The following is a 14,384-nucleotide window of genomic DNA, read 5'->3' as shown; positions in this document are numbered from 1 at the left end:
TAAATGTGAAATAATAACCTACCCAGAGAGTGGAGGAACTAAATGTGAAATAATAACCTACCAAGAGAGTGGAGGAACTAAATGTGAAATAATAACCTACCCAGAGAGTGGAGGAATGCTATATGAGCGTCCAGAGACGTATCAGAAATACGACAGCCTAGGTGCATCTCCTGAAGCTGAACCTGCGTCTTGGAACAACGAGGATTGTCCAGGATAAAGAGTTCCTTCAACTCCTGCTTCGTGAAGTACCTACAATAAGTCAAAACAACATATATTTTTACGTTACCATTGCTGTTGTCTGATATAAAGCTACCTAATTCATATTGCATTGATACAACACTAAAGCTGGAATAATATATAGGCATCACCAAGCATGTTGATCAGATGTCTCAGGTGGGATGAGTGCATATATTTCACGATGGCTTAATTAAGGCAACCAGTTTATTGATCCGAGCGACAACAACTGTAACTGCAATCTGAGATGTCATATGAACACATATGTTTGGTATACTTTTTACTAGATATCTATAATTATCTATGATACTTTCTCCAAAAACAGAACTCATCATTACCAAGCTGTAGAATGAATTTTCATGACAATCAGATTAGAAAAATAAGTCTTTAGATCTATGTCAATGTTGAGGACTTGTACAAATGATCGGGCAGTTCCCTGAATACCCTCGATGACTTGTTGCAACGGAGGGTGGGGGAGCAGTGGCGGTGGCCAAGTGGTTAAGTCGTCTGACATTCTGCTACCACTAGCCCTCCACCACTGGGTCGCGGGTTCGAGACATATGTGGGGCAGTCGCCGGGTACTGGCCGTAGGTCGGTGGTTTTTCTCCGGGAACTCCGACTTTTCTTCACCACCGCCACCTGGTACGTCCTTAAATGACCATGGCTTTTAATAGGACAGAAAACACAAACAAACCAAACCAATTGTTGCAACCGTAAAATAACTGCCTGGAAAAGAAACATGAAAGTCTGACACATGCAGGAGCATGGAACTATGGCTTCACAGTGTAGTCAAATCAACAAGAAGCAAAACTCCTTTGTATACAATGATGCCTTTCTCGTATGATATAAACAAAATGCTTTCACTCTAGATTTCAATTATATATATATATGTTTCTTATCCAAGCATTTATCTTACCCTTGCAACAGGTCATCAAGAGTATATAAGGATCTGCCCGTTAATTTGTACAAATCCTCTACAATATCATTGATATGAAGATTTTATTTCTTTAAAAATCAGATTGTCATATTCAATCTTTTTAAATATGATTTCACCAAGAAAAAGTAGGAAATACATAGTAAGTATCAAAATAAGTTTCATACAGGTTTCTTTGGCAAGTGTGAAATAAAAAACTCAACAAAAATAAAATTAGGGTCTCTAATAGGGATCGTACAAACATTTAAATTTGTAACATTTTTGCAAGTGAAATATAGGATTCTATCAACTTGATAAAACTGATATCTTTCACACTGTGACAAATATCAAAAGTGATAAATATTACTTTTTGGTATTGACCAATCATAACGGTATCTTCTATTCGCTGCATTTAAAGGCAACGCTTTTTTGTTCAGATTCAAATGAAGCGTTGGTAGAATGGGAAATATTTGGTACACACACTTAAGTATTTACATAACTATACAATTAATAACATTTTTATAAGCAATCATACCAGAAAATGTCGGAATTGCGTTGAGCATCCCGTTCAAAATGGCGCACAGCCTTGTTGTCAAGCGTGACGTCATTAGAATATGGCGCTAATAATTACGCTTCTGATTCCCGCCCCTTTTTAATGCATTACATTTTTATGTTAAATGCTTTAAAAATGAAAATTTAATAATGTCTCCAGTAATAACAAATATATTTCACAAGTGTGGCTAATATTTCAATATTTTTCACTCGTGCTGCACACTCATGAAAAATATTTGTTATTACTGAAGACACCATTAAATATCCACTATATATTGAATTTCCTTTGTCCCATGTTTGACTCCAATTTGATGTAACATACACCCAAGTCTGCGTATACAATACATTTTGAGTTTGACAGATGCACATACCTTTTTCATGCCTATGATAGGGAAAGTATTGTGTACTGTTTTTAATTTGATTCTATTGGAGTGAATCATAATTATGATGAATTGATACGAAGGCCAGAATTCTCAGAGTTGAAATAGCAGCCTGATCATTACTTTATTACAATGATATCACAGATTCATCCAGTGATGTCGCACATGTATTGCAGTGATGCCACTTAAGGATCCCTGTCCCACTGCACTAGCTGTGATTTTTTTCTATATACAGTAACCTCCCCTTAATTACATTTTGGATATAATTTAATCTTGCTTGTAACAAGCATTTTCATTGGCTTAAAAATTTATGTTATCATCCCATAACGTAAAAAATGACATCGTCGTTTGTAACGTCGCTTTTGATTGGCTGATACAGCGGCGTAATAATTTCTAAGAGAAAAGAGCCCATCAATAAAAAATAATATCCACATAGATTGTGTATAGTAGATTAAATTATAAGGGTTGACTTGAATATATTTTTCATGTTATGGAGCTATAACACAAAAAAACAGAGTGTACCCTCATCATAAACGGCTTCACAGTTTATTTAGAGTACACTTCGGTTTTTTGTGTTATAGCTCCATAACATGAAAAATATATTCAAGTTAATCCTTAAATAAATGTAGTGCAGTGGGGCCATGCGAAGGACATGGATCTATGGACCAAAGCTGCTGTGATAGCCTTTCCTCATCCGGGAAGCAGTCCGACCTTGAGGCGTGACATGGATGGTCCACGGACACTTTGAATCACCAGAGGGCCTGGTAGGCGGCAACTTACCCCCTCACGTCGGGCGAAACACAGACTATCGATCGTCAATGAAATGCAGACGATAAACCACTCAATCAACCAACCAACCAACCAACTGCTGGGCCACTTTTGTCTTCTAGATAACCAAACAAGTCAGTAGTGAAGTGGATGTTTATCCACTCAAACAAATGTTGGGACACTTCTGTTGACCAGGTAGCTCAGTCAGTTAGTGCAAATAACACAACAATCATAAGTACAGCGTTCAAATTCCAGTCTAGTCTTACTCATTTTCTACACTCAGAACACTGTTGTCGATTCTACTTTCTTAATTTAATCTTTATTGTTTTTTTTTCATAAAAAGTCCTGCAAGAAATGGTTTTCCTTTCAGAAATGTTTAACTCATTCATCCCTGAAATTGCATAATGAACTATTCCAACCTTTGAATTGGAAGAGTTCAAATGTGTCTTCAGGGGTGAATGAGTTAATGAAAGTTACATTCATGTCGTAAAAAAACAGTTTGCAATAATTTGTTACGATTTTTTTCAGTGGTTCAGGGATCCTTAATTGGAATAAAAGTAAAAATGGCTGCCCTTAGAAAGGGAAGTAGAAAGGGCTAGTACTGGGATACCAACTAAATAAATACTGTCTCTCATCAAAGAATCAATCAATCAATATTTTATTCAAACTCATGCATCACATCAAATGTAACAAACACAGATGAAAGTATACATTGTTGATAAGAGGCACAATTAAAAAAAATATGTTTTCAAGATTAAAATTGAAGTAATGCCCAAGTCGTAGTTGGCTTATGAGACACTTTATAATTATAAAGAGGCAAGGTAGTTTAGTGGTAGGATGCCAGGCTCGTGACCGATGGGTTGCGGGTTCGAGTCGAGTCACAGCACTGTTTTGTATCTTTGAGCAAGATACTTTTCTCTGCTTGTTCCAGTCTACTCAGCTGTAAATGAGTAGGTGGTTGGGCAGTGCTAGAATTGTTGAATGCTATAGCTGTGAGCGCCGAAATGGCAGAACCGACTGTATGCTCCCCAGGGTGTTGAGAAAGATATTGGCTGGTTGTAAAGGCCCTATAACCACGGATAATAATTTGTAAACCGCTTTGAGACGAACTACGTAATAGGTTGTGATAAAGCGGTATATAAGAACCTGGAATCAGTATTATTATCAATTATTATCTGCAAGATTTACACAATAAAATTTAGTTTCATTGATGAATCTGATCATTTGTGTATAAATTAAAGTTAAACTTTGAGATTACATATTTCCATGCATACTGATGAATCTTATGGAGGACTTTTGTAAACCTAGTTATCAAAAATATGTTGATGCTGATATTTAAACATGAGGGTAATAATGATATTATTTACAAGTTCCATGTTGTCTATTACAGACTCTCAGCCATCCAGTAGATATGTATACTGTTCCAAATCAACAGATGGCATATTATCCTTGTTAGCTCCATGCATTGTCAGCATGTCAGCCAACCAATCAGTGAACACCCTGACCACCTGGGCAGCTAATTAGCATATCACTGTTATATACCATTAATTAGATGCAATATTGATGGCAATTAACTGGGTGGTCCTGATCAGAAGCTTTCAACACACTGCATTTCCTGGATAAAAGTATATCCAACTTCATTTGTCATATTGAATATTTTAAAGTCCTATTTCTTCCCTGAAATTAAATGCCCTTTCCTTCTTAATGTTTTAACTATATTCACATCAAAGTATTGTATTTTGAATTGGAATATTATCTTTTTTTGTGTAGATTGTTTTAGAATTTATGTTAGATACAAAATTTGTCATAATTTATCATTAAGCTAACCAAACTTTCAACGACTAGGGTCCAGAGACCACAGCCGTGGTGTGAAAACTAGCCTGATCAGGGCAAAGACTTGTAAGAAGGATTTCTCCAATGTAACTTGTCATGGGAACTTTTGGATAAAAACCCAAAACTTTCCTGGATAATTTGGGAGTTTTTACTGCTTGTCTGCATGCATCACAATGAGTATCAATTTTTTTTCTCTATTTCGTTTTTTGGTTAGAAATTCAGGGTTTTTAAGTCCTTCTTGTTACCTATTCTGTATCAGAAAATTTGAAAAATTTCCACTCTTCTTGATCATGCGGTAGAAATGCCTACAGATTGAAGCCAGGCAAAATAACTACTATTTTATTTTTCCCTTTGATTCCAAATTTTACATTTTACATTATTAGCAAAATAGAATTTGAAAGTAATGTTTTAAAATCTCTATAAGAAAAACTACAAAATTGATTGTTTTTTGCAAGAAAATATAAATACACAATATTTTCTTTATTTTTTCTTCTTTCAATTTTCCCCTTTCAAAATTAGTTTATAAAAAACTAATTGAGAAAAAAGTAGTTCTCAATCTCATCAGGACTATTTTGCCTTAGTAATAAAGATAGAAAAAGAAAAATGCCTCCCAAAACAACAAAAATGTAACCATGTTTACAACAGAAAATCCTGTTTAGAAAGCAAGATATAGCCTTTTTCTTGCTTATTAACAAAATAATATTTCCAGTTAAATTGTTAATTTAGAGCTTTAAAAGGCAGAATTGCAAATGAGAAAGTTCAATGAATTAATGTATACAAGATATAAGTATCTTCATATATCCTTTTAAATGGCACATGGTTACAAATATTTTTATTGATGGTGTATATGTGGGGGAGTGTTTGAATTATTTTATCTGACTGATCACTGTATATTAGGAGTACACATAACTGGAGAAAATCTATAATGATATAAGTATATAAAATACTTGGTGTTTCATTTCATTGTTTTGGAGGCATTTTTCTACTTATATATTTACTACTAATTAAGGCAACAAAACGATTAATCACATTTTCTTGTTCTTCATAATGTCAAGACTTACAAGTTACTTCAGTATTCAAAACAACCCTTGTAACAAGTTTATATTAAAACAGAATGCTCAATTCTCATGGAAATGTGATTAAAACTTCAGTATTCAAAACAACCCTTGTAACAAGTTTATATTAAAACAGAATGCTCAATTATCATGGAAATGTGATTAAAATAATGATAATTCACGACAGAATGCTTAATTGAAATTCAGATTCAGAGAAATGGTTAGAAAAAAAGGATGAGAAATTAAAATTATTTACCAGGTGATTGTTAACATTTAAGACTAAATTATTAACAATAAAGTTGGTTTTATGATACATAACAATACAGTTCATAAAAGAAAAAATACAGAATTTTTTATCTACTAACTTATTATCACATTTTCTTTTTTACTATGCATCGGATATGAGAAAATCAGTTCTTTCATGTACATTTTGTTTACTTTGTATCATTTCGTAATCTCCACAGTCTCGGCCAGGTATATACATGCACCTGGCCACCACTAATTATAATCTATTACATCATCAGGTATTTACAGGTAAGTTAAATCTCTTTAACTTAAGACCTGATTACCTGGTGTTAGACAAGGTATTTATCTGGAGCATTCCAATGTTGTGTAACTTTATAAACATATCTAGGCACCTCAAGTTTCCTGTTTTGGCTTACTAGGTAAACGAACACAAAAACTCTGAGGAATGCTACTACTAAACAAGAGGCCCATGGGCCTTAACGGTCACCTGATATATTTNCAAAACATTTCATCAAATTTTCACAGAATTGGTTGTGGATTTTTTTTTAATGGATTCCTTCGTGAAAAACCTACAAAATTTATCTTATATGAAAACTTTGTTCAATGATGCAATTAAAATAAAAACAGGTTTGGAGACCATATATTTTAAGATTGCACTGAAGGCATTATTTAGCTTTTTGATATTAAAACCATAAAGTACAATTTTTTATTAGTATTTTTCAGTTTTCATCACATAAATTTCAGATTAAACATTTCTGAGAAAGCATTGTCTTCTCAATTCCTTTGGGAGTTTTTGTTTGTTATTTTTGTTTACAAAATGTTGTGGATTATATTATTATATAAGAAATGTTTTTACTCAAAATTTAATTATGATATTTAGAAGTTCCCAGAAAAAATAAATAGTCATCAAGGTTCCATAATTCTTGTAAAAGCCTGATTAGGCTTGTGTTACCATGATTTCAGCCCTGTATCAACTTTAAACAAAATTAAATTGACTTGTATAACCTTGACATATGACAAAAAAAACAATGCCTGCTGTTATCAATGGTCAGTGGAATTCTGATGTCAGTTAAAATGTGAATTTTGTATCTGACACTGTTCCTAAGTTGACACCAGTTTTATGTATCCTAGACAACAAGAAATGGTAATATATATATTTACCAAGGCAGACATTGTATGGTTATGACTAACAAGAGTACCAGAGGAAAATGAGGGGATCATATGGGGGAATCATAAAAACAAAATAATTGAGTTCTTAAATAAAATAGATAAAACATTAAATTAAAAGAAATTTTAGATAAATTTAAAATATAAGGAAATTGAAAAAATTTACAGAATTCAAAGAAAACATTAGTTAAAACTCCTATATAATTTATCGATGTGATGATAAATAATTACCCCTAATAGGCCCCGCAATAGCTTATAGTAGACATGCTCTTGTTTTGACTGTCTTACTTATAGCTGCAGGGGGTCACTAGTGTATGCATAGAAACTGACCCCTAATAACCAGTCCAGCTTGTCCAATAACAAACACCCTGGGATTACAATCAGGGGTGCCCAAGCCAGCAGGGTGGCAGAACCCTTTCTCAAAGCTCTCAAGGGTTTAGCTGGTCACTCTGGAGCCCTAATCACCTCCATTGTTTCTGGGATCCCTTTTGGCTGGTCCAGGGCCTGTCTGTTTAGGTTTTATGTTAGTGAGTTAAGTAGACATTGTTCAGGGTATTCATAGAATACAATCAGACTTATTAACCAGGTAAGAAGATAAAGAAGTTGCTTGGACTTGTATTTGACAGAAACTGCCATAAGATGAAAACAGGGGGACCAGCCAAACCTCCACACACAATCCTGGGACACCTGCAGTGGTCACACACACAGACTTGAGGAACAAACAAGAAAGGTAAGAATTTCTTCTCCGAGTATTATTCAACCGAGTTATCTATGATTATACAGGGAAATTTGGAAATTGTTCTGTAAGCAGTGTTTTTTGCAGTAGTCAGATACAGACTAATGATACAAAAATTGTCCTTAAAAAAATCAGGTACTTTTTATCTAAATAATCTATGCGAAAGGTAAAGTAATTTGTACACATAAACATCCTGATGGAAAATGCTCAAAATACTTCAATGTTTCTATTCAATGCAAAACACAGCCTTAATTGCTATTCAACAGTGTTTAAACTATTTTTTGTATAAAATTGTTATAATCAATCAAGGTGCACACCAAGTAAATATATTCAAAATTACAATAGCGTAAATTCTTAGAATTTTTACCACCAAACAAATGGTCACGACTTTTGGACATACACCACTCTTTATAGCTCTTAATTATTAAAACTGCATCATGAGACTTTAACTAAACTATATATGCCAATAAAACCAAGTTGATAAGACCTTAACTTTGAGTACATATCAAATTACACTATATATAGCTATGCTTCTTCCTTTTGCCTTAAAAGGTACTTGGCTATTTGAGGCATTGCATGTTTTTGTTTTGTAAATTATTGTAAATATCTTGTAAATAATTGATTTTATGTCATTCTCATAGGAGAAAAGCCTTTCACTAATAAGATGATAATAATATTTTTTCCAAGGACACTTATATATATTTACAACAGTTTAATATATCTTTTCTAAATGAATACCTTTATTCCTAGAAGTTTGGATTAAGAACATGTTGTTATGTGTCAGCAGAGACCTTCATATTTTTTCCCTCATAAAAATAGTATCTATAATAATATACAACATTTAAATAGTGCCCTGTATAATTTGTAAAATTACTCTTAACACCTTTTACAACATATCTTTATCATATTAGAAACACAGATTACAATTTGAAATGGTTACCTGGTTTTAATTAAGTATAGTGTATATATTGTAAATTGTTTATTTTCTTTGTTATTTGAGTATTATTTAAAGTAAAAATTATTTTTATCTCATTTTGAGCTTTCTAAAGATGGGAATTGACCAAACCAATCTCAGGTTGTTTTGGTCTTTTTGTAATCTTGCATTGCAAATTGTATTTGTATGAAATATGAACAATGTACAAAAATTCTAGGAATTTCTTTTAATTATCTATCAGTTGATCTACAAATGATTCGATGTTTGTAGGCATGTATATCTAGGGGGCTTCTAATTGATGCAAAGAAAATTTGGATCAATTCATGTAAGAACATGTGAAAGCCCCAAGGGCCCCTTCATAGTTTGGCATGTCTGTGATGTCTTTGTTATGACCTGGCCCTTTCACTCCCTAAGAAAACACCTGTATGCCAGCTATTTACCTGTGTGATGTAATTTCCCTGGCCCCTTGTGTGTGGGAATGTAAAGGGTCTAATGCATGAGGCACAAAAGAGGGGTCAATAGGTTTTGTAATATCAATTCATTTTATTCTTGTAAAATTTGTATTTTGATATTTTTTTTTTATCTTATCTGTCACTTTTATTAATTTTAAGAAAATCAGTTTTCTTAAATACTGAAATAATAAGGCCAATTACAAGATAATATCAATGACTATCTGCATGAATATGGATATTTGGTTCTACACCAACATTTGAAGAAGTAGAAATTTCCTGGAAACTGTACAACATGATGTGTTTTTTTATTTATAAAAATAAGATCAGCAGTTAGCCGGGATCAAGTTGATGACTGACAAATTTGAATCTGCACCAACTTGATGCCAGGCTGTCTTTTGGTCTACCACAGCAAAGTGTCTTATTTCTCCACAAAAAGTACTTTGAAATGTCCTAGCTATCAAGTTTATCATCTTTATTTTTGTTTTCAAATATATATTTATGAATCAATTATTTTTTTATCCAAACCTTCAGAACTATAAAATGCAGATAAAAAAAATCATTTGAAAAGAAAAATTTCTATGCTCATGTTATCTCAGTTATAAATCAGTGATTAAATTATCTCCCTTGTGGGCCCCCAAGTCAGGACAGAGAGGACAAAGGTAATTGCATAATTTATCTGCTTGTACCTAGGTAAGTGGTAGTCATGGTTACACACAGGTATGTAAACAACTGACCAAATCACACCTTTTCATAAGTAAAACAAATTACAGGACAGGTAATACTAGAGGGGAGACAACCGCCTACAGGGAAAAAAAACAAGTTTAGGGACAAAAGAATGGTATGCATGGTGATAACTGAATTACATCAAAGCTATTGTACCTGGCCTTCTCTTTGTAAATTATGTATAGGTATGACACACCTGGACAGTCTCTTTTATTGCCAAAACAACAGAGATAAGATTTATGGGGTGTGCTATTTACAAATCCTTTGGGTCCCAGACAAATTCCTGGACACTGTTGCCATGTCAATTAAGTGGTAAATTTGTAGGACAAAGCAGGGATTTACAAAAGACCCTCTCAATAAAATCACAACAACCATAAACTCTTAGAATTCCTGAAAAAACAGGATTTGTTAGATAAACCTGATTTTCACAACTTGTTGTGTATATATATACCTGACAGTTGTACACTGTTAGTGTGTACATTTCACTCAATCTGATGACATCATATATCCTGTTCAGGAAGCTAGGTGCTGCTGGATTTAGTCAGCTGAGGTAACGTTTTTAAATATTTGATGTATTCTTTACATTGATTTTTCAATCTTTAATATTTTCAAATTATGTGTTTTGTGTAAATTTCTATTTGTACGGAGAATCGAAAGAACATTATCCTGAAAACCTCGGTATCTCATTTGGTGACGGTTAATCTTTTAAATACTGCACCAATGTGATGCCGGAGGGCTGTCATGGTAACACAACATCAGAATCCAACTGTTCTTAGCGGTGTTTAACATAAATTTATTTCAGAGTACAGGTTTTTACTTATGCAATTTGAATTTGTTCCTAACGAACTAATTATATTCAGTTTTTTTTCATATTTTATCTATTTACTACTTTTAATACTATAACTTGAAATATAAGTACAATACTTGCATATCCAAAGTAATATCAATACATATGTGAAGGGTCACCCAAGGCCCCTGGGATCTAGTTGTGTGCCGAAAATATATTTAATCTGCACCAATAAGATGCCAGGTGACGTTGGGTGACAAATCTAAAGTCACCAGGGTGAATTTCTGAGAGTTCAATATTTTCATCAACAATTTAGATATTTCTTAAAAAAAACACCCCTTAAATATTCAAAATTCAGAAATGTTTTTTTGACGGCTAAAACATTAAATGCAATACAATTTTCACCTACAATATACAGAGAAATTTGTTCAAGGTCAAAGAGGACATGGAAGGTGTTGACCCCTAGTATATGTAATGTGCATGTCGTGACACAGAGCAAGCACTTACGTATGCTGGGGGCCAACATTGAACAAGCCAACATCTACTGACCACGGAAAACTTGCAGGACAGTGCAAGATATCTTTATAAAGTTCTGATGTGTGTGCAATGTTAATGAAAAGTCGAAGCACTGTAAAGCTCACACTTTCCAATCATGAATGTAAGTGAATATATGATGGTCAAATGTACACTTATTCAAATTACTTAGCAGTTTATTAAGTCATTTCAAGATTCTTATATAATTTGAATTTCAAATGCTGTATATTGATGTTGCCTGCAGGAACAACCTGACTGAACTTGCCATTGTCTCCCAATATTTGTAGTGTGATAGTGTGTAAACAAGACTAGCACTTACAAATGCTGGGGAACGAAGGCAGTTATACCCTAGACACATGCCAATTTAAAAGCAGTTAAATTTAACAAGTTATTTCATTGGTTGAAACTTTAATGCTTTAAAGTGTAGTGTAAGTCATGTTACAAGTGATTCTGCATGTATAGCAGTAAAGTTGGATGACAGACTGTTTTTATGATGGATTAATATATATAAAAAACTTTATTTTTAAATGAATAACATCATAACATGTATTGGGTCACCTGCCTGACAGTGTGGGTTTTCTCTGGGTACTCTGGTTTTCCTCCCATATTAAGACCCCTACATGCTAATTTTTTCTTTGTCAAAAATAAAAAATATCTGACTATCTTCTTAGACGATAATAGTCTTAAATAGCAAAGAAGACATTCCTAGTACATTTACCCATAGTCCATTACTAAAAATATCAGATGTTACAAGAAGCAAGTTAGTGTTAATGGTAGCAGTGGGGTGGTGGTGGTGGTGGTGGGGAGTAATGTCTTGGGGAGTGGGGTGGGGGTGGTGTTCTTTACTTCACAGTGGGGTCTAGCCCACCCTGGGGCTGGGTTGATGTCTAGGGGGTAGTTTAGTACTTCAGAGACGGGTCACTATATCTGACAGTTACTTACATGAGAGACAGATAAGATTACTGCCTACAGACTAAACACAGACATAACAGATTATCTCTGCTGGTCCCTGGCATTAGATTCGGGCTTGTGTAACCTAGCAACAAGCACTTACTGATGCTGGGGATGGGCTGAGGTATGAACGACCATGTCTGAACCAGGTTCTTGTTCACATTCATAATCAAACAGATTCCACAAGTCGAGCAATCCCCATTCACATCAGTCATTTTCCTGTCTGTTTTGAGATATGTTTCAAACTTTGAATTGTAATTAGGAGAAAGTTAAATGTACCAGAAGCACAGAATTCTTAATAACATTTTTGTTTCTTTTCCCCTGCCTGAAGTTAAAACATGTAGTCAATTTTTGGATGCTAATTTGTTGCAAAATTTAATTATATTGGTTTATTTAAATGGTAAAATGAGGAATTAATTACTCTTTGTCAAAAAAAAAGCATTTCGAAAAAAAGATGTTGAAATGGAGTTGATTTTCAGTATAAATTTTAACAAAGCAAAACCACTGTATATATATTTTGTTCTGTGTAAACTAATGTATTAGTTATATTGTTTTGCTTACTCCATAAATATTTTAGGGGGCCTGGGAAACACTTAAACTTGATGGGATCCAACTTATTAATAACATTGAAAATGGTACCAAGTAAAATTAGAATATGTCTGTAACAACACCCCCTTGCCCTAGAAGTTGGTACACTAATGACAATGAATCTGTTGACAAATAGAAATCATAGTATTCTCATACTTGACTTTTTGTATAATCTTAGAAAATCTGTTAAGAAATGATGTTGTTTGGGTTGTGACAATGAATTTCATTGGGATGGACATGGGTAACACTATGCATCCTATCCTTTTTCTCCCCAGTTTAAAATAACATACTTTAATGTTTAAGGTGGGGGGGTGAGGGTGTGTTACTCTTTTTAAGAGAATGAGATCACAACATATCCCTCCCCTCCTCGGCAACCATTTTATTTATTTTTCAATTATCCCTAACAATATTTACCATGTTAACATCCCTGATCATAATGAGCCCAAGCTCAGATTTAGGTGAAACCTAGGTACAAATTTACATAGGGTTGTATTAAACATATATTATTTCCATATAAGGTAATATGAGGGAATATTCGGTTTAGTAATTATAAGTACTCATTTTATCCATGCCTAAGGGGTAACCTATAAGATGTAGAGGAATCTGAGAAGCTACATAGATCACAGTAACCCACCACTTTCCCAGGATGTGTTATGTGCTGGTGAGAAAGTCATACTAGCACTTACATATGCTGGGGATATAATGGGTACACAGCAACATGGTTTCCCAATAAAAGGTAATGTCTCTACAACCACATGGTATCCTAATAGAAGGTACTGTATCTACAACCACATGGTTTCCTCATAGAAGGTACTGTCTCTACAACCGCATGGTTTCCTCATAGAAGGTACTGTCTCAACAACCGCAGGGTTTCCTTATAGAAGGTACTGTCTCTACAACCACATGGTTTTCTCATAGAAGGTACTGTCTCTACAACCACATGGTTGCCCCTTAGAATGTACTGTCTCTACAACCACATGGTTTTCTCATAGAAGGTACTGTCTCTACAACCACATGGTATCCACATAGAAGGTACTGTCTCTACAACCACATGGTTTCCACATAGAAGGTACTGTCTCTACAACCACATGGTATCCACATAGAAGGTACTGTCTCTACAACCACATGGTTTCCCCATAGAAGGTACTGTCTCTACAACCACATGGTATCACAACTTTGTTTCAAGTCGGTCATAATACATGTATACCAAATCACAAATCCCTTCCTTCATTTACATATGATGTACTTTCACTGTGCCAAGTTACAAAAAATTCAACTAACAGCTAAGGAGTTGTGCTTAAAAGATTCCTGAAGCAGAAACTAAAGTTTCAAGGGCCAAACTCATGGAAAATAGGTAATTTCTTTCTTCATGCACATCTATACATGATATTCTTTCACTGCGTCAAGCTTACAAGGTTCAAGGACAGACACACAGACAGGCTTTTCCTATACACCCCGAAAAACTTGGTTTGCGAGGGGTATAATAAGCTCAAAGGACGAACACATAAGCTCAGACTCAAAGTAGGGGGGG

At 34.1% G+C, this 14,384-nt stretch overlaps 1 protein-coding gene across 1 annotated transcript in view; it reads right to left on the bottom strand.

Annotated features, from left to right (window-relative positions):
• The window catches only part of LOC110457733 (DNA excision repair protein ERCC-6-like), a 46,730-nt gene that overhangs the window by 17,122 nt on the left and 15,224 nt on the right, over positions 1 to 14,384 (bottom strand). The window contains exons 14-15 of the mRNA XM_021509118.1: positions 929 to 960; positions 101 to 345 (exon numbers count right to left, since the gene is read on the bottom strand). Of these exons, the coding sequence (XP_021364793.1) occupies positions 101 to 345; positions 929 to 960 (277 nt within the window). The remainder of the gene's footprint in view (positions 1 to 100; positions 346 to 928; positions 961 to 14,384) is intronic.

This window comes from Mizuhopecten yessoensis, unplaced genomic scaffold (assembly GCF_002113885.1).
Source record: "Mizuhopecten yessoensis strain PY_sf001 unplaced genomic scaffold, ASM211388v2 scaffold9301, whole genome shotgun sequence".
Taxonomy (NCBI): Eukaryota; Metazoa; Mollusca; class Bivalvia; order Pectinida; family Pectinidae; genus Mizuhopecten; species Mizuhopecten yessoensis.
The sequence above is the reverse complement of the archived record's forward strand: the minus strand, read 5'-3'. Positions and strand labels throughout refer to the sequence as shown.